Source organism: Rhinatrema bivittatum, chromosome 1 (assembly GCF_901001135.1).
Source record: "Rhinatrema bivittatum chromosome 1, aRhiBiv1.1, whole genome shotgun sequence".
NCBI lineage: Eukaryota > Metazoa > Chordata > Amphibia > Gymnophiona > Rhinatrematidae > Rhinatrema > Rhinatrema bivittatum.
In genome coordinates, this window is record NC_042615.1 from 427,342,501 (window position 1) to 427,368,883 (window position 26,383).

General features: G+C 46.2%; 1 protein-coding gene across 2 annotated transcripts in view; it reads right to left on the reverse strand.

Annotated features, from left to right (window-relative positions):
* Window positions 1-11,262: 11,262 nt before the first annotated feature.
* The window catches only part of SMU1 (SMU1 DNA replication regulator and spliceosomal factor), a 133,162-nt gene continuing 118,041 nt past the window's right edge, over window positions 11,263-26,383 (reverse strand). For both annotated transcript variants that reach the window (XM_029604061.1, XM_029604066.1), the window contains 2 exons: window positions 14,719-14,871; window positions 11,263-11,797 (listed from right to left, as the gene is read on the reverse strand). In XM_029604061.1, the coding sequence (XP_029459921.1) occupies window positions 11,699-11,797; window positions 14,719-14,871 (252 nt within the window). In that variant the 3' untranslated portion in view covers window positions 11,263-11,698. The remainder of the gene's footprint in view (window positions 11,798-14,718; window positions 14,872-26,383) is intronic.

Consider the following 26,383-nt stretch of genomic DNA (forward strand, 5'->3'; position numbering starts at 1 on the left):
AGAGGAAAATAAATATAGTGTTTATTTTCACATTAATGCTTTGGCAGACCATCTGGCTTCCCTAAGTAAATCAGCATTATTCAGTGACATCAGCGGATACCTGAAATAAATCTCCAAATGTGATGACATCAGCTTCCATATCGTACATCTTCAAATCTAGAAAGAGCCATATAGAAGATGACAAATAAGATTGACCAAGAGATCAAAAAGTTACAAAAAGCAAGAGATCAGATGCCTGAATTACAAGAGCTGATTCAAACACAGGTGGATTCTGCCTTGGTGGCTGGTTTCCTAACGTTGAAAGAATGGAGAAATTACTTACCTCATAATTTCATTTTGCTTAGTGTAGACAGATGGACTCAGGACCAATCAGTTATATGCTCTCCTGCTAGCAGATAAAGACGGAATGAGGTTTCAAAGCTGTTGTCACTGCTGTAGTGAACTCAACCCTTCAGTATTCTCTTCAAAAGCCATTGTGGACATATTATTGAAAAAACTTGATTAAAACTTGATTAAAAATGGATAACTGGAACTGTACTCAACCAAACATAAATGCTGAATCCCAGCAAGATTATAGATGCCCTGATCTATACCCATAACCCCTTGGAATCGATATTCACTTCACCGTGCTTGGGCAGCTGTGGGCGGGATGCTAAGGAAAACAAAATTATCAGGTAAAATCATGAGAGGTCTAGAACGGGTTAATGTGAATCAGTTATTTACTCTTTCGGATAATAGAAAGACTAGGGGGCACTCCATGAAGTTAGCATGTGGCACATTTAAAACTAATCGGAGAAAGTTCTTTTTCACTCAACGCACAATTAAACTCTGGAATTTACTGCCAGAGGATGTGGTTAGTGCATTAGTGTAGCTGTGTTTAAAAAAGGATTGGATAAGTTCTTGGAGGAGAAATCCATTACCTGCTATTAATTAAGTTGACTTAGAGAATAGCCACTGCTATTATTAGCAACAGTAGCATGGAATAGACTTAGTTTTTGGGTACTTGCCAAGTTCTTATGGCCTGGATTGGCCACTGTTGGAAACAGGATGCTGGGCTTGATGGATCCTTGGTTTGACCTAGTATGGCATTTTCTTAAGCTGTGTGCGTAGACTGTGCGCAAATTTGTGCGCGTACCTTTGTGTGCACAGCGCATGCGCAGAGCTGGCACGCATTGTGGGTACCGCCGCTGTATGGAGGGCAATGCAAGGGGCACAAAACCGCGCTCAAGATGGCACAGACACGGCCTACCATGCGGTGTGCTGACCAAGCTTGAAGCGGGGTCTAGCCCACTGGGGGGGGCTGCTCAACCCACTCAGATGTCCACTTCCCTTTACAGCAACGGTTGGGAATGATGTCGGTACGGCGTGCAGAGCAAGGAGACCAGAGGAAGTCTTAACGAAAACCGTTTGTCTCTAAACAGGAAATCCTTTTTTTTTTTTTTTAAACTTACCTGGGCTCAGCGCTTACTGGCTGAGTACAGAGACTGTCTCCGACTGCGGGGGGAGAGAGCTTTGGCAGTCACTGCTGCGCTTGGCTTCCTGCACTCACTGCTTTTCAGCTGCTTCAGCAGCCAAGTCCATGCCGGGAATCGGCTACTGGACCAAGGCACACCTCTGAGGGATCTCAGAAATACCTCAGGAATTCTCAACTGGGGGAGGGATCTTTAGGTATCACTGCAGGAGAGTGGGGCTCAGTCTTTTTCCAATTTAAAGGTAAAATTTCTTCTTCTGAAGAGTACTGCGATCTCAATAGGGAAAGCCCATCCACATTTGCTAGGAGGAGAGATACAGAAAGGCTGAGGTCACTGCAGGAGTGTATCTAAGGTGACGTCAGCTTTGAAACCTGACTCCGTCTCCATCTGCTAGCAGGGGAGCTATTAACCCATTGGTCCTGAGTCCATCTGGCTAGACGGTAGGAAAGCTACAATCAAAATATCCACGAATATCAATCTTCTACGTTCTTCGAAAATACAGAAATGTTTAGACAATCCCCTCAGTCACTCGGTTATCTCCAGTCGGGGCTCATTGTTGGAACCACTTTCCACTTTACAGACCAATTTTTGGCTTCATTTGTGCCCATTTTACTATCCTACATCTGTGACTCGCAGGACATGATACAACTGCCTATCTTTCTCTGTGACATATCTGACGTCTGGTTAGCCACATTGGATGTAGACTTTTTGTATTCCAGTCTCCCCTAGCAACAAACTATTGAAGTTGGATTCTTTTTTCTGCAACTTCAGACTCATCTTCACCGAATTCCAACCAGTTTTTTGAAAGCCTTTTGAAAACTGCCTTGACAAAAAAAGGTTTTTGCCTTTGATCAGCAAATATATCCGATATGGGGCACAGCCATGAGAGCTATCATAAGAACATAAGAAAATGCCATACTGGGTCAGACCAAGGGTCCAGCAAGCCCAGCATCCTGTTTCCAACAGTGGCCAATCCAGGCCACAAGAACCTGGCAAGTACCCAAAAACTAAGTCTATTCCATGTAACCATTACTAATGGCAGTGGCTATTCTCTAAGTGAACTTAATAGCAGGTAATGGACTTCTCCTCCAAGAACTTATCCAATCCTTTTTTAAACACAGCTACACTAACTGCACGAACCACATTCTCTGGCAACAAATTCCAGAGTTTAATTGTGCGTTGAGTAAAAAAGAACTTTCTCCAATTAGTTTTAAATGTGCCACATGCTAACTTTATGGAGTGCTCCCTAGTCTTTCTATTATCCGAAAGAGTAAATAACCGATTCACATCTACCCGTTCTAGACCTCTCATGATTTTAAACACCTCTATCATATCCCCCCTCAGTCGTCTCTTCTCCAAGCTGAAAAGTCCTAACCTCTTTAGTCTTTCCTCATAGGGGAGCTGTTCCATCCCCTTTATCATTTTGGTAGCCCTTCTCTGTACCTTCTCCATCGCAATTATATCTTTTTTGAGATGCGGCGACCAGAATTGTACACAGTATTCAAGGTGCGGTCTCACCATGGAGCGATACAGAGGCATTATGACATTTTCCGTTTTATTCACCATAACTCTAGCAGCCGCCACTTTTCCTGGTGTCCGTCGTCCCCCTTTATTGCTTTACTCCCTTAATCTTGAAAACATTCACTTTATACTCATTAACCACACAGAGAGCTGTCTTTGGTATAAATAAGGCCGCAGCTTTTATTTAACAGATCAATAAAACTTCCCTGGGTACCCGAGCCGGTATGATGTCTCCCCCGCTGCCCGCCATAGGCACCAAGCAAGGCAGTCTTGCTCCCTGGGCCCCCCGCCTTGTCCACCAGCAAGGGGGCCCCGACCATCAGCACGTTCCGTGCCATAACCATTTTCGCCACCCAAGGCGCTGACCGGCTACCACGCCGTCCTGTGATGTCACCGGCATCACTTGCAATATGCCCTACCGGCCCGGGTTACCGCCAAAACACGAGGTAGGGTGAACCCTTGCCTCGTGTCCCCCACTTCCTAAATAATGCTGCGGCCTGGAATCCCATAGGACATTTTAAAATGCACTGCCGATGGTGGCATCCCGTAGAGCATGATTAAATATGTTTCCATCCTCACAGTTCCGGTCCTTCGCTAACGTCTCACATTGATAAGCTTTTGACCGGTACTTGAATATTGCCTCCCCCAGGCCACTCTCGAACCCTTGTTCACATAGCTGTGAGTCCCTCACTTTATGCGGTGGTGGTGGGAACCGTTGAATCTTATGTCTTTAAGTATCCTTATTATAATTACCAGTGTAGTCCGATTATACTTATTATTATTGGGACCGTTGTAATTATTACCTGTGTTGCACGTCCTTATCCCAGATATATAATTATTGCTATTACCTGTGCAGTAGCCCCAAGTCTCTGGGGCACCGTGGTCATGGCGCCGTGGTCGTGGCGCCGTAGTCCTGGTAAGAACTAATGCATGGTGTATCTGGAAGAAATAATTAGTCTTTGTTGGTTACGTAACTTTGTCAAGTGCAAATTACCACAAACCATGTCTACTCGCCATCATCCAGGATTAGGTCTCGTTCTCTCTTACCGCTTCTCAATCGTCCGCTTGGGGGACCTCCTCCTGCCTGATGTGTTACTTCGCTGGTCGCTCTCCCCCTGCTTGAAATACCTACTGAAGCCTTTTTCTGGTACTTCGCGGATATCAGAACGCCCGGGTACCCGCTCCTCGGGTCCCTTCTGCGTCTACCAACCCTCTGGGGTTTTCCTCGCTTTTACCACTCAGTATGCCCATTCCTTGGGGGGGGTGGGGGTTAACCCGCTCTGCAGACCCCTGCCGGGTCCATCAACATCCGTCTTGCTGGTGTGGGGCTCGGGAGTCCCCGCTCATCTGCCGGCGCCGTCTCACTCTCCGCCGTATCTGCTCCCTCGCCCGGACTCCCTCGGTCGCCTGCTGCGCGTCATCAATGGAAGCCTGGAAAAACATCAGTATTGCTTTCCCTCGCATTCCCTGGGGCATCTACCCGTGCGTGCCCACTCAAAGTTATTGCGTTCGTGCCTATTGGATGGCTGGCGGCTGCCGCGTCCTCCTGTTGCTTGTCCTTGCTACTAGGATCCAGCTAGAAAGAACTTGCATCCTCTCTCTTTGGGTACGATTCCCCCATCTCATCTGCCTCCCTAAGCTTAAATGTTGTATCATTCCTCGGGGCTCTGTTCTTGCTCTTCTTGCTTCCAGGGATGGGATCCGGTACTCGCTCGTCGAGGGACTACCTTCCTGCCTAATGGCGAGTTTTATTGCGGATAGTGATTGGTAAGCGCTCCATGTGAGTCCTTGCTCCTAATCCCTAAGACCCCTTGCGATGTAAGACAGTGTGTCCGCAGGCTTAGCCTTAGTTTTAACTTCAACAATGATGCTGATGCTGTTCAGCTTCTTATCCCCATAGTGGACACTCTGAGCAAACATTTAAGTTAATAAGCGACTTTCTTAGAGCCATTAATCGATTACTCTGCCCTATGAAGTTAGCCTTAAATATGGAGAAAATAGAAATTGTTCTTCTTGATAGAAAATTAGCAGGTAATATTACCGGTACTACCAAGCCTCTTGTATTATCGAGACGTACCAGATTAGTTCTTTCGGACTTGCTGAAAAATCTGGGGATGACTATTGCTTGCTAAGTATACTTTAAAACGTATCTGTTAAGTTCAGAGAAGGAGATTATACCCAGGTGGTATTGCGAAAATTGACACCCTTATTGGATTCTGGTGATTTCCGATTGAGTGTACGAGCCTTGCTCTTTCATTCATTGACTGATCGTAAGTCTCTCCTCTTTGAAACCCCCCCCCCCCCCCACAGTCTAGTTTGCGTGCCCTTCAGGTGCCTCTGAACTCTGGATCCAGAGTGTTGGCAGATTGTAAGAGGGGTGAATCATGTTGCTCCTGTATTTTAATTAACCCGCATTGGCTTAGCGTGTTGTGTGTTACTTAAAGCAATATTCGATTACATGTCCCACCAAGGTGATAGTGAATAAAGGGCTATTGCGAATTCCATCTGTGAACTCAGATCCTCTTATCCTCATCCGGGATAAATAAAGACATTATCAGAGGTCATGGGTTAATATAGCTGAATGCAGCCGGCTATTATGAGTCTAGAATGCCATTATGACTTGTAATTCAGGCTGCCTATAGGAAGCAGTACTCGACTGCGACTCCTGTTCCGGAATACTGCAGAATCTCTGCTGCATAAGACAACCTTACAGCTAAATACAATTGTGAGTGATTTTGTCGACCGCTGCTTATCTGACCGGCATACCCTATCTACTCACTATTTATAGTCTTGCCTTGCGGCTCAGCTACTCAAAGATTGAAATTTCCGAATCGGGAGGACTGCAGCCCTGCCGGGCCTATCAATTCAGTACTGCCATCTCTGGCGATTCTGCTTCGAGTCTGAAAGCACTGTCTGTGTGTGTCTCACTACTCCGGTCTAGCGGGTGGTCCCCCTCGGGATCTCCTTTTGGGGCACTGTCGTCTGCCGGTAGCTCCAGAATTCCGCAAATTGCGAGCTCCTCCCCTTCACCAAGAAGGTTCGATGACACTGACATGCTTACCTGCAGTGGCAATTCCAAGATAAACCCGATTAATATCTACTCGATGGACTTCTCCTTGAAGAACCCATCCCACCCCCGTGAAGACCAGCTACCATAACCGCACCAGCCACCGCCTCTGGCACAATTCCAGGGTGCGATTGCATGTCAAGTGCCAAGGACTTGTCTGATTGGTTATGAATGTGCTACTTATCAACATCGCTGGCTTCCTATCACGGCGCTTATTGCCTACAAACACTGACCATCATTCACAAAACTGCGCGAATTGCCTGCAAAGGAATGACCTTCCTTCACAAAATTTTAAACAGAAATGACCCAGGTCTAAACACGCTTAACCTAACTCATCAAAAACCGTTTTGCAACCTACGTTACTTAAACCTCCTTACCATAAAAGATGCGCATCTGACCACAACAAGAGAAGGAGTCTTCTCCATCGCATCTCCCGAGCTCTGGAATACAGTACCTGGGAACTGAGCACTCAGCACAACATAAATAGTTGAAAGACCGAAAAGACTTTTTTTTTTTTTTTTTTTTTTTTGCCAATTCGTCACTGCCCTACTATCAACTGACCATACCAACCATCAAATGAACTCTCAACGCTAATCTGCACCAAGCCTGCTTCCTTCCACTTCCCCCAAGAATAGTTTTTGACCTGACTTGTTTATTTCTATATGTGCTCCTTCTGTTACCATGTTTCCATACTGTTAAGAAAATAATATCCATTTTTAACCGTTATGATGGCTCTAACGAATAACGGTATATAAAGCTTGAATAAATGCATAAAATAACGAACGTCTTGCATAATCTTTACGAGTAAATAAACTCGCGACCGCCCGATGTAGCCCTCCTATATCTTCAAACAACTCCATCATATAGCCGCTTCAAGCGGAACATATATAAGGTGTTTTTTTTTTTTTTTTTATATCTGTTCTCCTCCCTTTTTGTTGCTCTTCTCTTTATTTTTTCCATTGGACCTATTCGTTCCTATAGATTCGGCAAGCAGAAATGTACCGTATTCAAGTCGGGGTCTCCCCATGGAACGATACAGGGGAACCATGACCTAACACCCCGTTCGCCATTGTTCTCCCCAAGTTTGGGTTTTTGATCGTCACAGCGTACACTGTGCCGATACCAAACCTACTTCCCTCCTGGGTGGCAGGTCCCCCACTATGAATCCCAGATCGTGTAGCTGCAGCCAGGGCCATCCCTCGCCACATGCATCGCTCCACACCCTTGCATGCCACGTCCATAGTAACTGCTCCTACCAGGGGGTATCCTGTTAGTAGCACTCCACCGACCACTTGCAGAGCTAAATTCCCAAGGGGGAAATGTTCCCCCCCCCCCCCCCGGGTGCTGCGCCTGCTTCACCTCAAGGCTCGTCCACACCCGCCCGCATGCATACTCATACCGCGCTGGTCTGCGACGGGGCTGCGTGGTCCCCGTTCTTCATACCTCACTTTCCCAACCCAGGAGCGACATCTCCCTTTTTGGAGCACCGTCCTGCCTTGAGGGTCCTCATCGAGCGGACCCACCCCCATCCCTTGGCCCAGACCCCTCTGGCCATGTGCCGGGGAAAATTACTCTCATGCACTCTTGAAAAACGCTTTTTCCAAGCATCGCCCCTTGTTAAAGATCAGTGGGAAGGTGGTACTTACTCCAGAACCGGGTAACGGGGAATTCGGCCTAGCGAAAGAGATCCCCTCTGTTTTCAAAATTTTAGGCTAGTGTGCTTCCTCCTCACCGCTGTTCCTCCTCTCGCATGTGGCAGCAGCCCCGCACCCCCGCCTTCCCAGAACCTAAAATGCAGTCACCACCAGAATAACGAAAACCACAAAACCCTCATCTGTCCCGCAAACACTGTCTATAAAGCCATGACCCCATCCCCTTCTGTCCAGGGACACTTGAAGAACACATGACCGATCGTATCCGGGCAACAACAACACGAGGGCGGATGATGAAAACACCCTCCCTTTCCGCGCGTGGCAGCTAAAGTAAACATATATTTGTATATATATTTAACTTTTTTTTTTTTTTTGCTGCGTTTGCGTCTGCCCTGATCCGGACCGCCCAATAGGCCCAGTATTCCAAATCGCAGTCGTGCGCTGTCACCTCAACTCCTTCCTTCCGCCTGAATATCTGCCTGATCACCGCTCGTGCTCGACACGGCCCTCCCAATATACAGCCCGTCGGGCTAATCTTTGCCGGTGCATTGCGCTGTGGGCCTGGGGAAAGGAGGACTCAATTCAGGGCGCAGAGGGGTCACCATGACCATACCGGCCGCCTTCGGCATCGGAAAGGGTCAGGTGCTGGGGCCCTGGATCTCAACCCGCTACCCGTCGTGCTAACTTCATGGATTGTCCCCTGATCTTTCTGCCGACCGAATGGAAAAAGGGGGAGGGGGTGCCCTCAGGGAGAGCCGGCATGCTCTCACTTCCCTAACCTTTATTGCCTTCCATTTCATTTTGCATGGCAGGAAAAAACAACAGGCCCCACTCTCCCCCGCCGACCATGAAAAACGCGAGTGGAAAGCACTCTCCCCCCCCCCCCCCCCGACAAACCCCCACGCAAGGAACGAGGGCGGGTTGTCCCGCAATGTCCCATCTGTGGATCAATATGACCCCAAAGCAACCGCACTACTCTCCCACAACTAATCGGTCCGGCAATCCCCTCCGTCGCAAACCGCCGCTGCCCGCAGCAGCGCCACTCCACCCGGCCGCCGCTTCCCTCTTTTTTTTTTTTTTTTTGTAATAATAACCGCGAAGTCTGCTGAAATAGAACAGCGGCCGAACGTGAACTGTGAGACCCGCGGTCTACAAGTGTCTCCCCTAGCCCCCGAGCCAGCGGTGGATCCCGGCATCGGGCGCACGCGGACTCCGAGGGACTCCCATGCGTGCGCCGCGGTGGAAAAAGGCCGCCCCGCGTCTCTGGCATCGGAAAATGTGCCGGGGTCCAGTGCTGGGGCCCAGGAGCACGACCCACTCACCATCGGGAAGGCCCTCCCGGGCGGGAAAGAAAAAGCCCCCCCCCTCGGCTGGCCCGGAGGCCGGCGCACTAGGTCGAGGTACTCGACGGCACCCCTCGCCCCGGCCGCACCGCTTGTGCCCCCCAGTCCGAGCTCCCCCTCCTACCTGCTAGGCACCGCCCGCGAGCTCACGTTTTCTTGGTGCGCGCTGGGGCTAAAAGGGGGGTCTTGTCCTCGTTGCGGCCCTTTAAAGGGCCGTTGACGTCATCGGCACACGCGGCCTCGTCTTCTCCTGCGCGCCGGCCGGGGGCGTGGCCTAGTACCATTTTTCTTCACGCGCAGGAGGAGCGGGTGATGTCCCCGATCGCGCGCGCCAGTGCTGCCGCTTCAGCGCGCACCTCTCCCTCCACCTTCCCTGGGTCGCCGTCCCCTGTTGGGGAGGGGCGGCGCATCGGTTATTAGTGGGCTCTGTTTATTCGGTCCAGGCCCACCTATTTCCTTTTCTAATAATTCCCAACATTCTGTTTGCTTTTTTGACTGCCGCAGCACACTGAACTGACGATTTCAATGTGTTATTCACTATGACACCTAGATCTCTTTCTTGGGTTGTAGCACCTACGGTAATATGGAACCCAACATTGTGTATTTATAGCATGGGTTATTTTTCCCTATATGCATCACCTTGCACTTATCCACATTAAATTTCATCTGCCATTTGGATGCCCAATTTTCCAGTCTCACAAGGTCTTCCTGCAATTTATCACAATCTGCTTGTGATTTAACTACTCTGAACAATTTTGTGTCATCTGCAAATTTGATTATCTCACTCGTCGTATTTCTTTCCAGATCATTTATAAATATACTGAACAGTAAGGGTCCCAATACAGATCCCTGAGGCACTCCACTGTCCACTCCCTTCCACTGAGAAAATTTCCCATTTAATCCTACTCTGTTTCCTGTCTTTTAGCCAGTTTGCAATCCACGAAAGGACATCGCCACCTATCCCATGACTTTTTACTTTTCCTAGAAGCCTCTCATGAGGAACTTTGTCAAACGCCTTCTGAAAATCCAAGTATACTATATCTACCGGTTCACCTTTATCCACATGTTTATTAACTCCTTCAAAAAAGTGAAGCAGATTTGTGAGGCAAGACTTGCCCTGGGTAAAGCCATGCTGACTTTGTTCAATTAAACCATGTCTTTCTATATGCTCTGTGATTTTGATGTTTAGAACACTTTCCACTATTTTTCCTGGCACTGAAGTCAGGCTAACCGGTCTGTAGTTTCCCGGATTGCCCCTGGATCGGCGATCATGACTCCAGACCTCACAAACTTATATGTAGGACACTTTGAGGCATCATGGTAAGACCAACATCTGTTTCAGTCATCCTTCATTCTTTGGAAATGTTAAATTAACGACATGTTCATTCTGTGGCGGGGTTCAAGTGATGATTTTCATCCATTTGTACAGTGATTGAATACTTTTGACTGCATTTGAAATTTACAGCTAATATTCATGTCGACCAGATTGCATTTTTAGATCTCACCATCATTAAGACCAATACAGGTTTCACAAACAAACAGATTTTAATAGGTTATTGAGGTCTGAGAGCGCTCACATGAGAAGTCTTAAAACCAGTTTGCTGGTAAACCAATTTCTTTGGTTATGATACATATGCTTTATCTCTATCCGAATTTTGGATTTAAGCCTACCTGGGGTTACCCGCATTCAAATCAGGAACACCGTTTTCAGGGTTAACAGGCGTAAGGACAGCCGGCGCCCGGGCCATCCATTGCTCCTACCATATGACAGGGGCTGGCCAATGGCACAGATAGCCCCGTCACATGGTAAGGGCAAAGGGCCATCAGCCCCCTCGGGCTGTCGGCTGTGGCAGCCGACAGCCCGAGGGGGGAGATTGCTCCCGGAATCCCCGCTGGACCACCAGGGACTTTAGGCAAGTTTTTTTTTTTGGGGGGGGGGGGTGTTCGGAGGGTGGGGGATTGTAATTAATTAAATGTGAAGGGTTGGGTTTGTTTTTTTGTGTGCCCTTTCTTCCTCCCCCCCCCCCCCCCCCAAAACGATAAGAAAATCACACGAAATTTCGTGGGTTTTCCTATTGTTTCAGGGACCTCCCGAACCTCGACAAAATAGGAAATATCATCTATATTTCCTATTTCATCGCAAATGAATGCACATCCCTAAATATTAGCTCCAAATTAATATAGTGAATATAATAAAAAAACACTGCTACAGGAGATATTTTTATACTGTTCACAGATATCATGAATAGAAGCATACTTACAGCAAGAAAAACTACTGATTACAAGGTAGGTAAAAGCTTCAACCCTAAGGTTCCTTTAGTCTACATTTATAGAAATTGGTCTCAAAAATATCAAACACACAAAATTAATCTTGTTTTTAAGAAATGTAATATTATTGACATGAGGGCACAGGACAAATAAAAACATCCGAATTAACATTAAGAATATAAATGGTTTCTTAAAACCAAAACTAAGAAAAAACAATGTCTTTCATACTGGCAAAATGAACAAAATGACTCATAAGACATTTATGTTTGAACTTCATACAAGGGAGATGACCAATTTATTCCCTAATTAAAAAAATAAAAAAAATGAGAAAAGCATCATTACAATGTCCTTTTCATCACACGACCCATAATGTAACTATGGTTTCCACAGTTTCAAAAGGCCATCTTCACTGTAGGTTGCAATCAAGTTTTGATGAGGATGGTGTGCAATGCCAATTACATCTTTTTCATGAACCTAGACCAAGAGAAAATAAATGGAAATATCAAATAAAATTAACTTTCATACAGACATGCGTATACACACTTTTCTAGATCAGAAGACATTCATGTTTTTTGAAAGGTTATATCAGGCTTTAGGGATCCCTGCCAGTGCCTGGGGCTTAGAAGGAGCCAGTTTGTGTATTCAGCACTTGCAGACTTGTAATGTACTAGACTAGAGAAACAGATACAATTTGATTACTATTTAGGGTTTCTGCTACATTGACATTTTCTACATCTAAAACTATTGGTGTGCTAGCTGTTCAATGCTGCCCTACTTTAGTCCTTGAGTACTGTCAATGGGCCAGTTTTTAGGAAAATCAAGATATACAAATTAACATGGTTTTAGAACAAAAGCATGCAAATATGTGCCATGAATATCCAGCAAGGGTATCCTCAAAACCTATCTGGGGACTGGCTTTGGGAACTACTGGTTTTGACAAGTACCTATTGAAACTTTTTTTTTTTGGGGGGGGGGGGGGGGGGGGGGCAACTATTTACCGTATTAGGAGGAAGCAATTCCCTCACTAATATAAGTGAGAAACATGTAGGGAAAGCCTCTGGAATACTTTCTAACACCAATCTGTAGAAGATTTAATATTTAATGCAATTTATCCCATGTTGTCTTATCCCGTTATTCCCTTGTTAACATGTTTTATCTGTTCCATGTAAAGCGCCATGCATGGCGTATATTTGTGTTACACTGTGAACCGATGTGATATCCTGGATGAATGTCGGTATATAAAAATTTTTAAATAAAATAAATAAATAAGAAGGGTGTGGATGTATGGGAGGGATGCAGTAGGTGGAGGTGTGTATTTGGGGATATATAGGACGTGTGGTGTGTGTTTTTGAGGGGATAGGGGGTTGGTATGGGTAGAAGGGAATCGTGAGGTGTATTTGAAAGTAGCAGATATAGTTGTGATGGAGTATGTGTGAGTGTAAGAATAAAAATGAAAAAATTAAAAATCTATACAATAAAGTATTTGAAGAATAAACATGGGAGCTACTAATCGAGACAATCACAAAGTGGCCGCACATCACCACACATCAGGGAGTTCCCTTGATGGTTGGTTGTTAATGATCTCTTGAAAAAGGGAACGAGGTTTGGTTGTTGTTAAGTGAGCATCTACCAAAGTGGACATCTCAATGGGTAGAATGGATGGGCCATTTTGGTCTATATCTACCATCATTTACTATGTAAATTAGATGATCTGTGTCAAAGTCAAGGGCATATAATAAAGGCAAATGTAAAGCTACTGATAGAGGAACCTACTGCTTTTAGAAAACAGAATTCAGCTTCGAGAGTCACTGGTTAGGATGGATTAGTCCCTCAGCATCTTCCTTCCTATAAAGTTGTAAACTAATTTGATTTTGTAAACCCCAAGAAATGCTAAATTGAACCTATAAACATTTATGTATGTCATTCGTTGTCTGATACCAGCTGAAAAATGAAGAAGTGCATCTTGAGAAAGTACCTGGAAACAAAAATCATATAGTTCAGCAGTCATGATTGCTGCTGGGCTAGTGCCATGTGCACATTAGAGGCCTGTGTTGAACAGCCATTTAAAGGGCCACAACTGCAGCAGAAGTTTCCAACATAGCAGGAGAAAGCCCCAGGAAGAGTTGGCAGTAAAAACAGCTCAGAAATCAAATGTTTTATGCAGATCCTGTACAGCAATACATGCCTTGTCAAGATGTGTGACTTGCCAAGGATGTTGTGCTCAGCAGGAGGAGTGCCAGCAGCAAATGGAGGTTTGTGGTGGAGACAATACCAAGTGCCCAACCTGCTCTGCTGTAGTGATAGAGTCAGCCCTTCTGCAGCAGCTATGGGAGACAGGGGAAACAAGTTGGAGAGGGATAGACAGAAGTGCAGGAAATAGTTATAAGGGGAAATGAAGAGACAGGCTAGATATGGGGATGGGTGTGGGGTAGGGGGGGCATAGATAGTATTTGGGCCTGTGCTACACCTGTGTTGATTGCTTTATCCTGCTTGTTTAATACAGTGAACAATGTATTTTAGGATTTATAATTGAGACTGAAATGCATGGGTCCATCAATGAGCATGAAAACTACAAGAAACACTTTCAGTATAGAATTTTGCTCTGCTAAATCACAATGAAAGGAAACTGGACTTGAAATAAGGCTCTACAAGTCCAGAAACTCACCATAAACAGAGCTCAATGGTAATAGCTCTAATTGCACTCATTAAGTCAACAGAGGAACAAGTTTGGTGATTTTGGGGCTTTTTCTAATACATTCTCCTATACCTAGCAATCATCACTGTTGCTCAGCTCTCAAGCCACATCTAGATGTAACTACTCAATTATAAACCCCAAAATGTGTCAAGAAAAAGTGGTTTATATCAGTTTTCATCCAAAGGCATCAAAGATCTCTAACATAACCATTGTGGTTTATTTAAGTATTAACGCTAGTTATAATACAGTGAGAAAAATCAAGCACTATGACCAGTCCAAGAGCAGCATGTGAGCCATCACTGAAGCCCCTCTATATACAGTCAACATCACAACACATTCACCAATAGCAAGGCAAATCTAACAATGTCTGACTGTACAAAATATTCTAGACTTACCACACTTCATTTGAGAGATTTTCCTTTTTTTTTTTTTTTTTAGCTATCTGTTGAACATTTTTATTTAAAAAAAAAAAAAAAAAAGTATGCTCAGCTTCCGGTTTCCATTATATAAATGCCAATAATACATTTCAGATTATGTATTAAAAGACTGCAGGACTTCCTGGGTGTTGAAAGAAATCAGAGGGATTGGGGCAGGTACCAAAATTCTTTTTTTTTTTTTTGTCTAGCTAATGCTGTACTAATGAAGAGCAATGGTGTAATCTTAAGATGTTTTGCACAGTGGCAGCTGCCAAACTACTCACCGTCAAAGTTCTCTCCAGCTTGCCTGTCACTGTACTGAAACAGTAGAGCACAAAATCTTCACCAACACAGTAGATCCATTCCCCTCGTGGTGAAAGGGTACAGCATACAAAGTCACCACCTTCTCTCTTACCAGAGCTGAAGCTCCTTACGATCTACAAAGAGCAACGACAGCTGAATATTCCCATCAATAACATTATAAATCACTCTTCTGAAGTACAAAGAGAAATTTTAGGTAAATAAAATAACGCCATCAATCACAGAGGAAGAGAGAGGTCTGTGACAATGACCATGATTAATAATTGTATATATTTCTGAGGGGGAGAAAATAACTGAAGAGAGAATATTTCTCTCACCACTCCTTGCTGAGTATTTTCACATGGTAACCTCCTTGAATAAAACATCTAGATTAAACCTTGGCAAGGAAAGCACTACTACTGAGATATAAAAAGGAAGGAAAAAGAAAAATTCATACTGGCCACATGTTGCCCAGGATATAAATGTGCCTACCCTTAACCTCAGCACTAAGGCTAATGATTGTGGTAGTGATAGTGAATGTAATCCACTTTGAAGTGCTGAAAAAAGTGTGAAAAGTGGAATATAAGTCTAAAATTAAAAAATATATATATTCAGGCCATTATAGGCCATGGAGAACCAGTTTATGGACCCACTGCAGGAGGAGACAGACCACAAAAGCAAATGAAAAAATTTAAGAGGACTAACTATAGTTAGGTGGACCATTAACGATAAAAAGATAAGTTCCACAAGCCTTAAATTTAAATCAAGAGGTTTCACAGAGAGAGCATGCCAAAAATGGAAGAAAGAGCAAAAATATCAAAAAAGATAAGCTGCAAAAGCAAAAGACAAATGTAAGATCTCCAACTGGACAAATAAAATAAAACTATCACCTGTAAAACTGTTAAAAGATGCAGAAAGAAAAATAGTGAGAAAAAAAGGAGGACCAGAGAGGCATGCCACAGTAGCCAGGGAGCACCAGGTGCTGAAACAGCCAGAGCAATTAGAAGAGATAACAGGTGCAATACCAGTAAAAGATAAGGGTGCAATGCAGGAGGACAAGAGGCAGAGAAGCAGAGTACGAGGAAAGGCAGGAGGAGATAGAGGATCTGGTGGCTAGACACCTGACCTATGTGGAGTCGGGAAAGACTACCAAAGTTAAAGCTGACACACAAAGTAAAAATAATTGAGAGTCTCCTACCGACAACTACACTCGGCCAAAAGAAAAGGAGAAAGACGACTCCTCCTTGGAAAAAGCAAAATTGCTTACCTTGTAATAGGTATTATCCCAGGACAGCAGGATGTAGTCCTCTCGCATATGGGTGACGTCACTGGATGGAGCCCTATCACGGAAAACTTCTGTCAAAGTTTCTAGAAACGTTTGACTGGCAACCTGAGCCCACTCAGCATGCCATTATCCCTTGAGCCACAGGGGTCTCCCTTGTCTCGTTTGTAGCAATGAGTGTTAGTGAAAAATTAAATAAAACGTTTCGGACCCAACTCTGCGGGGTGGCGGGTGGGTTTCGTGAGGACTACATCCTGCTGTCCTGGGATAAACACCTATTACAGGTAAGCAATTTTGCTTTATCCCAGGACAAGCAGGGTGATAGTCCTCACATATGGGTGATTAGCAGGTACAGGCTGAGTCATCTTTGTTGTGAACCAACAGCTTACAACTTCTGCAACAGGCACAACAACTGGTGTACTGTTGGGAAAATTGAGGCAGCCTGAAATCACAGCAGGTTGGACGTGGAAGGAGTTGGGATTATACTGGAAATAAGTTCTTTAAGACAGATTGTCTAAAGGTTGTATCTTGTTGACATTCCTTGTCCAAGCAGTAATGAGCTGCAAATGTGTGTAGAGAATTCCATGTTGCAGCTTTGCAGATGTCGGCAATCGGTACTGAAGGATAGTGTGCTACTGAGGTTGCCATTGTTCTGAGTGCGCTTTTACTCGTCCCTGGAGAGAAAGGCCTGCTTTTTCATAGCAGAAGTCTGTACAGTCTGCTAGCCAATTAGAGAATGTTTGTTTGCCCACTCCCATACCCGGTTTGTTTTTGTCAAAAGAAACAAAGAGCTGGGTGGATTTTCTATAGACTTTAGTGCAGTCTAGATAATATGCTAGCGCGCGTTTACAGTCCAAGGTGCGTAAAATTCTTTCGCCTTGATGTGAGTGAGGTCTTGGAAAGAATGTGGGCAAATTTATATACTGATTCAAGTGGAAGTCAGTAACCACCTTGGGAAGGAGCACCACTTGGTTATGTAGGAACCTGGTATAGGGTGCGTATGTTACAAGTGCTTGTAACTCACTAACTCTTCCAGCGGACATAATAGCTACTAGGAAAAGAACTTTCCATCTAAGAAATTTAACATCACACGAATCTATGGGCTCAAAAGGAGAACACATGAACCTTGCTAGTACTACATTAAGGTCCCATTCTGTGAATGGTGGCTGCAAAGGGGGTTTAAGTTGAATTAAACCTCTCATAAACCTACTGACAAGGGGTTGCGCTGATATCAGGGCATATCCTACTCCCTTGAGGTAAGCTGAGATAGCACTCAGGTGTACCCTTACCAACGAAGTCTGGAGACCAGAGTCTGAAAGGTGCCAGAGATAGTCTAATAAAGATGACGTGGGGCAGGAAAAGGGATCTATACTTTTCTGCGTGCATCACGTGGTGAATCTTTTCCACTTACAACAATAGGATTTTCGTGTGGAAGGCTTTCTTAAAGCTACAAGCACTTGAGAGACATTAGTTGAAAGATTGAGTGGTTGCAGGTTCAAGCTTTCAACATCCAGGCTGTGAGGAATAGGGTTTGAAGTTTGGGATGGCGCAACCTGCCCTGGTCCTGAGTTATGAGAGTGGGTGCTGAGCCCAGGCAAATTGGTTCTCTGATCAAGAGATCGAGAAGTATGGGAAACCACACTTGTCAAAGCCAATAAGGGGCTATGAGTATCATTGACACTTTGTCCTGTTGTAGCTTCATTAGCGTTTTTGCTATGAATGGTATCGGAGGATACGCATACAGGAGGCCTGAGTTCCAGGGGCGAGCAAAGGCGTCCATGGCTAACTGGTTTCTCTGCTTGTATAGGGAGCAGAATCTGTCCACTTTGCAATTCAGTTCAGATACAAAGAGGTCTATTGTTGGTTGACCCCAATGTTGAAAGATTCTGGTCGTTACCACTGGATCCAGGGACCACTCGTGGGAACGGAATTGATGACTGAGGCGATCTGCAACTACGTTGTGTATGCCTGCTAGGTAAGTGGCCCGGAGAAACATGGAATGTGTTAGGGCCCATTCCCAAAACTGTGCGGCTTCCTGGCAAAGGAGATAAGAACCTGTACCTCCCTGTTTGATCAGGTACCACATGGCAACTGTGTTGTCTGTTTGTATGAGAACAGTCTTGTGTGAAAGGCAGTCCTTAAATGCATATAGAACATAACATATAGCTCAAAGCTCTAGGAAGTTTATTTAAAATGTTGCTTCGAGCTTTGTCCAAGTACCTTGAGTCTGAAGACTGTCTACATGTGCTCCCCAACCTAAGGTGTATGCGTCTGTAGTTAAGGTCAGTTGTGGAACTGTTGCTGAAACGGTAGACTTGTTACCAAGTTGTTCATGTTCGTCCACCAGAGGAGCGATGAACATAACTGGTGAGTTACGTGAATTGGAGACGACAGTGGTTGAATGGCTTGGAGCCACTGTGATCTCAAAGTCCATTGCGTTACTCTCATGGCTAATCTGGCCATAGGGGTGACGTGGACTGTGGAAGCCATGTGGCCCAGCAGAGTTAGAAGCTGATGGGCCGTTGTTTTTGCGTGCAGAGATTTCGCTAATTTGGAGAGTGTGTCTGCGCGGTCTTTTGGTAGGAAGGCTTTTGACACGGCGGTGTTCAATTCTGCTCCGATGAAATGTAGAAGGCGAGATGGTATGAGATGGGATTTCTGGTAATTGATGAGAAATCCCAACGAGTGAAGCAGATTGATTGTGAGTATGAGAGAGCAGAGAGCTCCTTGTTTCGACTGGTTTTTGATGAGCCAGTCATCCAGATAAGGAAAGACGTGTATGCTTTTCTTGCGTAAATGGGCCGCCGCCACTGCTAGGCACTTTGTAAATACTTGGGGTGCCGATGCAAGTCCGAATGGCAGAACCCGGTATTGAAAGTGTTTATGAACTACCAGAAAACGCAGGAACTTGCGATAAGGAGGGAATATTGGAATGTGAGCATAAGCGTCTTGAAGATCCAGAGAACAGAGCCAATCTCCTGCTTGAAGAAGAGGAAGCATGGTGCCAAGGGACACCATCCTGAATTTTTCTTTCCAAAGAAATTTGTTGAGATTTCGGAGGTCTACGATAGGTCGTAGTCCTCCTGTTTTCTTTGGAATGAGAAAATAGCGGGAGTAGAATCCTCTGCCCTGCTGAGGTTGGGGAACTGGTTCCACGGCCCTGGCTCTCAGCAGGGTGGATAATTCTGTTTGCAAAAGATTGGTATGATCCTTGTATATCCAGAGGGAGTTTGGTGGGAATCTCTGGGTACTGTGAGAAAATCCAGATGGTAATCTTGTTTCACAATGGATAGTATCCAATGATCTGTTGTGATATTTGCCCAATTGGGTAGAAAGAATGAGATTCGGCCTCCAACTGGCAAGTCCTGGATTGGGTTCCTGGAGTGGCTGCTGCTCTCTGGAAAGGCTTTCAAAACCCCGATGCTGGGCATGTCTGCGGGGAAGGTTGAGGGGTCTAGATGCCTTTGGTTGCCTGGACTGACCTCTTTGGGATGGCCTTGTTGCCCTACCACGAGGTGCTGGAGGATAAAACCTTCGTGGTCTATAATAAGGTTTTCTGGTATCTTTCCTGTGTTCGCCTTGCAGAAGATGGAGTTTCTGTAGCCACGATGAAAAGTTGGCATAGAGTTTCATTATGATCCTTTAATTGTGCAACAGCATCTTGCACTTTTTCTCCAAAAAGGTTGTCACCAGTGCAAGGGAGGTCTGCTAATTTCTCCTGAATTTCAGGCTGGAGATCAGATGCTTTTAGCCAGGCCCATCTTCTTGCGCTAATACCAGTTGCTGCCATCCTGGAAGATGTCTCGAAACAGTGAAAGGCTGCATGAACCTCGTGTTTACCTGCTTCTAGGCCCTTATAAATTATATAATTGAAGGAATCTTGGTGTTGCTGAGGCAGAGAGTCAGACAGTTCTTGTATCTGTTTCCATAAGTTTCGTTGGTATTGCATCATGTATAATTGGTATGATGCAATTCTAGAAACAAGCATGGAACCTTGAAACATCTTTCTTCTCAGAGCATCCAGAAACTTCTGCTCCTTGCCAGGAGGTGTGGATGAATGTGGATGGATTCTTTTTGATCTTTTTTGGGCAGACTCAACTACCACAGATTGGTGTGGGAGCTGAGGCTTTTGAAACCTTGGTATGTGTTGGGCTAAGTATGTAGCATCTGTCTGCTTGTTCATTGGTGGAACTGAACAAGGATGTTCTCATAATCTATGTTGAAGATCAACTAGGACTTCATGGACTGGGATGGCAAGTACTTCCTGGGGGGGATCTACAAACAAACTGTAGAACCTCCAGAGTTTTATGTCTTGTGTCCTCTTCAGTTAGTAACTGGAAAGGAATTGAAACAGACATTTCCTTGACAAAATTGGAAAAAGAGGTCCTCTGGAGGTGACGTTCTCCTCTCTTCTGGTGGAGATGGGTCAGATAACACATCTTCGGAGGAGGAATCTGTATCCACATCTTCCCAGGTATCCGATGAGGGATGATGTGGAGGAGTGGAATGAGGAGGAAGAAATGGCATCGAAGGATGTAAAGGCATTGATGGTTTAGGATGAGACCTCGGTGCCATCGATGGAGGCGGCTGTGGAATCGATGGCACCGATGGAATAATCGGGAGCCTCGGTTTAGAGATACCCGATGGCCCCGGTATCGACTCAGGCAATGGTAAATTAAAACCTGAGGCTTCATCCTCTGAAGAACCAGGGATTGGTATCGGCATTGGGTCTTTTATCGGTGTCATCGGTTTCAATGGCAGTGGTTGCATCGGTAGGGCACCGATCAAGGCATTGATTCTTTCGCGTAATGGTGTGAACACTGATGGCTCCGGCATCGGTGGATGGAGGTCTCGAAGAGCTTGGACTACTGCCTGGTGGATGAACTCATCCAGTTCCTCCCTTATAGCTGGTGAAGTTAGAGCAGCTATAGGGGGTGGCAAAGAAGGCGGAGCTGGCTCTTCCACAGATCCCTGTGGAGGCACAGAACCCGGCAATGATATTGGTGGGGATCACCTTGGACTAAGAGGCATTGAGGGCATAGATGGATTCTCTGCTCAAGCTCTTTTCGGTCGTGGCTCGATGGTTATCGGAGCAGTCCAGGGAATCGAGCCAACATTGGGCATGGAAGTCCATCGATGTCTGTGTTTCTCTCGGTGACCGGTACCTTTCTTTTCCAACACTGGTCGATTTTATTGAGGACCATGATGGCGTCGGGGATGGGTAGTCACCACTTCCTTCACGCCACTTGGTTTTAATGAATATCTTTCTAGCCGCTCCTGCCGGTGACGACTGCATCGACAAGGTCGATGGAAGAAGTTGAATATGGAAAAGGCTTTCCATCTTTTCCAGACGGGCCCATCTGCCTTTAGCCGTCGTTTCGGCACATTGAGGGCATGCATTTACACTACGTCCCGGCCCCAAACAAAGGACACACTCGACATTGGGGGGTCAGTAATTGACATTGTCTGAGGACAATTTGGGCATTTTTTGAACCCAGTTGCCATTACAAATAATTGTGTGAAGGCCGGACAGCCGTAGATGACCTGGCAACAAAACCCGACGGAACGGTAACGACCGCAAGAGGGTTTACTCACCAATCAATGTAAAAACGAGAGACCCCGATGAAGGGGGAACATTTTGAGAATTTTTTTGAACTTTTTCCGAAGAAAAAATGTGTGAAGTACCACACAGGGCTCCTTAACTGCGAAGCTAACTGCAGCGCAGAAAAAAAGAAGACTGAAGGGAGACCCCTGTGACTCGAGGGATAATGGCATGCTCAGTGGGCTCAGTGTGCCAGTCAAAAGTTTCTAGAAACTTTGACAGAAAGTTTTCCGTGATAGGGCTCCGTCCAAGGACGTCACCCATATGTGAGGACTATCATCCTGCATGTCCTGGGATAAAGTAAAATCACTGGGGCAGATTTTATAAAACTATGCGCGCGTACTTTTGTTTGCGCACCAGGTGCAAACAAAAGTACGCCGGATTTCAATAGATATGCGCGTATCTGTTAAAATCCAGGGTTGGCACGCACAAGGCTGCCCAAAATCGGCAGCCTGTGCGCACCGAGCCACGCAGCCTGCCTCCGTTCCCTTCCCCCCCCCCTCCCCCTCCCTTCCCTTCCCCTATCTGACCCATCCCCTTGGCTCTATCTAAATCCCCCCCCCCCCCCTACCTTTGTTGCACAAGTTACGCCTGCCCAAGGTCCGATCCGAGGGCTGGTCCGGAGGCTGCAGCCACGCCCCCAGAACACCCCCGATGACGCGCTGGCCGCGACACGCCCCGGGACTTATGCACATGCCGGCAGCCAATGCAAGATAGGCTCAGGGCGCGTGCAACCCTTTGAAAATCTACCCCACTGTGTGCAGAAGTGCATAGGTAGAGAAGTACCTCAAAGGATCGAGGACATCGCAGGAGGATTCAGACACACAGGTTGATGAAAGGCCTCCGATAAAGGATTCCATTTCAGCAAAAGAGCCCTCTGTAGCGATCTCACATGTGCAGAGGCCCATGGTACCAACTCCAGTGTTGAAGCCATCGAACCTAGGACCTGCAAGAAATCCCAGGCTCTGGGTACTCGCAACGTTAACAAACGCTGAACTAGATTTTGTAACTTGCATGCTCTCTTCTCCGTCAGGAAGACTTTGCCTTGTATCAAAACGAGCCCCTAGATATTTGAGAGTCTGAAATGGAATTAGGTGGCTCTTTGCTAAATTCACCACCCAGCCTAGGGATTGCAGAGTCTGAAGCACTGCTTGCACCGCGGAGTGACAACTGGCCTCAGACTTCGCCCTTATGAGCCAATCATCGAGATAAGGGTGCACCAAGATTCCCTGGCACTGTAAAGCCACCACCACGACACCACCATGACTTTGGTGAAGGTACGGGGTGTCGTAGCCAGCCCAAAAGAAAGAGCCTGAAACTGGAAATGCCGTCCCAATACCATAAACCTCAGGTTATGCTGATGATTTTGACGAATGGGAATATGCAGGTAAGCTTCCGTCAAGTCCAAAGAAGCCAGGAACTCCTAACCGTGTACCACTGCAATTACTGACCGCAAGGTTTCCATGCAAAATCGTGGAACCTTTAATGCTGCGTTCATACTTTGGAACTACGAAGTAAATGGAATAGCGACCTTTTCGGTGTTCATCCTGAGGAACTGGGTCCACAGCTCCTAAGCGCTACAACCTGTCAAAGTCTCCTGTACCGCCTGATGCTTTGCCAATGACCCGCAGAGAGAGAAAAGAAACAGGTCGCGCACAGATGTGCAAATTCTAACGTGTAACTGTATGTTATTATACTGAGAACCCACTGATCTTGAGTGACCTTGGCCCACTCCCCGTAAAATCAAGGTAGACGACCCCCCTATAAAGGGAACAATGGAGTGGGCTGGCCTCGCCTCATTGTGAAGGTTTTGGCCCCGAAGACCCACTGCCATTGGAAGCTCTGAAGGGCCAACAACCTTCACAAAAGGACTGCCCCCAGGCTTGACCTTGAAGAGAAAAATTGTCTGTGCGCCACTGAGGCTCCTTTCACCTTCTCAAAAATGTGACCGCGATGGGAAGGACTGCTATCCTTTAGGCCTGTTCTCTGGCAACTTGTGCACCTTACCATCACCTAGTTTCTTCACTAATTGCTCCAGGTCCTCCACAAATAAGAGACGTCCTTCGAAAGACAAAGAAGCTAATTGGAACTTAGATATCTGCTGACTAATTGCGGAGCCACAATAATAGTCTAGCAGACACCACTGCTCCCATAATACAGGACAAAGTCCTCACCAAATCATACAAGGCATTCGCCACATAAGCAACCGAAGCCTCGGATCTTTCCACCTGACTCTCCTGGGAACCAGAAGTCGCCTGGCCATCCTGGAGTTCTACCCAGTGCAAACATGCCCTTTGCATGAAGCTAGAACAAATGGTAGCCTGCAGACTCAGAGCGGAGACCTGAAAAATCTGCTTGAGGTGAATGTCCAGCTTGCGATCCTGAACATCCTTCAGATCCGCTGCTCCTGCAACAGGAATGATAGTCTTCTTCATGACAGCCGAAACCACCGCATCCACCTTTGGGAGAGCAAAAAGTTCCAATGTCTGCTCAGGCAAGGGATAAAATTTTGAAATTGCCCTGCCCACTTGCAAGCCAGAATCAGGAGCACTCCATTCCTGATCCATCATCTTCTTTATGGACTTATGATACGGAAAGCCCGAAGGAGGGCCCCGAATCCCAACAAGGACTGGATCCACTCCATCCTGGTCAGAATCGTCCTATGGGATCTTGAGCCTCAGCTCCTCAAGAACCTGGGGAATCAGGGGAGCTAGTTCCTCTCTGCGGAACAAACGGAGAATCTTGGGGTCATTTCCTTCTGCCATCGGCAAAGGGTCCACATCATCTCCTGGGGCTGGAGTCTATCACCGCCGGATCAGGAGACTGGTCCCTTGACAGCGCTGCCCCCAAGACCCTGGGGGCTCTCGGGGACCCAACAGAGCCATCCGAGTCATTGTCCGGCTGAGCCGGACTCAGTCGCTACACCCTGGAAGACAAGGCCCCGGCAGCAAAACTGGAGACCCCTGCGCCCTGCCTACTGGGAGCCTAGCCCATCTTGCTGCACCAAATAAACATTGTGAACCAGCAGGATAAACTTGGGCGAAAAAGGACGGGTAGCCGCGGCCAAAAACCGCGGCAGATTCGTCTCGCCCCCAGAAGCAGGGGATCCTGAACCAGAGAGTCCCTTGAGCCCCCCCTGCCCCTCCATGGGACTTGGGTGGACTAGGGAAAGCCATGATAGTGCAGGCATACCCGCCGGAGGATCCAATATGACTGCAATTCCCTCGGCGTGAAAGCTCGAAGGCCCAACGTGATCCGAGCTGTCCATCATCGCAGATCTCATGGCGGCAGAGCCAGAAGCTATTTTCCTGTTTCCCGACCACCGGGAGCCCAGACGCCCCCCCCCCCCCCCCCGGAGAATCAGGCAGCACAAAGCCCGCGGTGATTCAGACATGTGGCAGGCTGACCCCCTCACCATCACCATGCGGGAGAAAACAGCATTCCCCGAAAAAGTCCCAGCACTACCGAGCCCTGGGAGAAAGAGAAACACCCACCCTGCGCTAAAACTCAAGCTGCACCTGCAGAAACCCTTTTTTTTGTAAGAACAACTTTAAACAGCCCTGCAAAGCGCTCCCCTCTCCTGAAGCTGAAAAGAGCTGTCCAGCTCAGTTCAGCCAAAGTTAAACAAGTAGAGGGAAAGACTGCAGAAAAAAAAAAAAAAAGGAAGCAGCAAACCTGAGCCAAAAAGCCACCGAAGTGGCCTCGTGAAGGGGAGGGATCTTGACCAACAGATTTGCACCCTACGGCCAAAACTGGACCGAGTGTACAAAAGGTCACCAACCCCCAGCTCATCCACCTCAACCAAACAGGGCAGGGATCCCACTCCATGACCCCAACCCCTGGGAAGAAGGCTCACAAGAAAAAAAGACAAAAGTACTTGGCAGGTTTATGCACCAGCCACCATTTGCTGGAGATAGAGAAATACTGAGGAACTGCAGGTGGTGCCAGTGTACATGAAGCAGTGTCAGTCTAACATTCTCTGTCTCCATCTGTGGCAGGAATGCATAAACCCAGGAGTCTGGACTGATCCGGGTATGTAGAGGTAATGGTCACTTTATTCTGTATTTGGTGAGGTTCTGTATGTCTGACTGGGGTGAGATAGTCTGATAGCTAACGTGTAGTTTCTGTATATGGATCTATAGAGCCAGGACAGTTCTGTTAAGGGGGCATTTTGGCAAAGAATGCAAGGGAATGAAAGACATTTTTACCTTCTTTTTATAATTCTGTTTTTATGTGAGGAAAAACATACCAATTTCAATCATATTTTAACTGAAAATTAAAGCCAATTAAAATTAACATTCACAAATTGTGTGAAAGGAATCTGGTGCATCAGGGTGCTGACCGGCTTGTGATGCTCAAGGACAAGAGTTACCTACTCCCAATTTAAATCTTGGCAAACCACTTCAAAAAAGTCGCCTACCCCTTAGCTAAAGTATGTCTGCTGTGCATGTTCAACTCTAATTGCTAAGGTTCTAAAAGCAGAGTCAGTGATACTATGTATATTTATTTATATTCTGCTTTTTGGCACTTCAACTTGGATTACATTCAGGTACTGTGGGTAATTCCCTATCCCAGAGGACTTACAATCTAATGAGAAATTACTACTTACCTGATAATTTCCTTTTCTTTAGGACAGACAGATGAATCCAGAACCAGTGGGTTATGCACCTCTATCAGCAGATGGAGCAAACTGATATCACAGTATATATACTCCTGCAGTGACATCAACCTGCCAGTATTCTCTTCAAAAGCAACTGTGGACAGA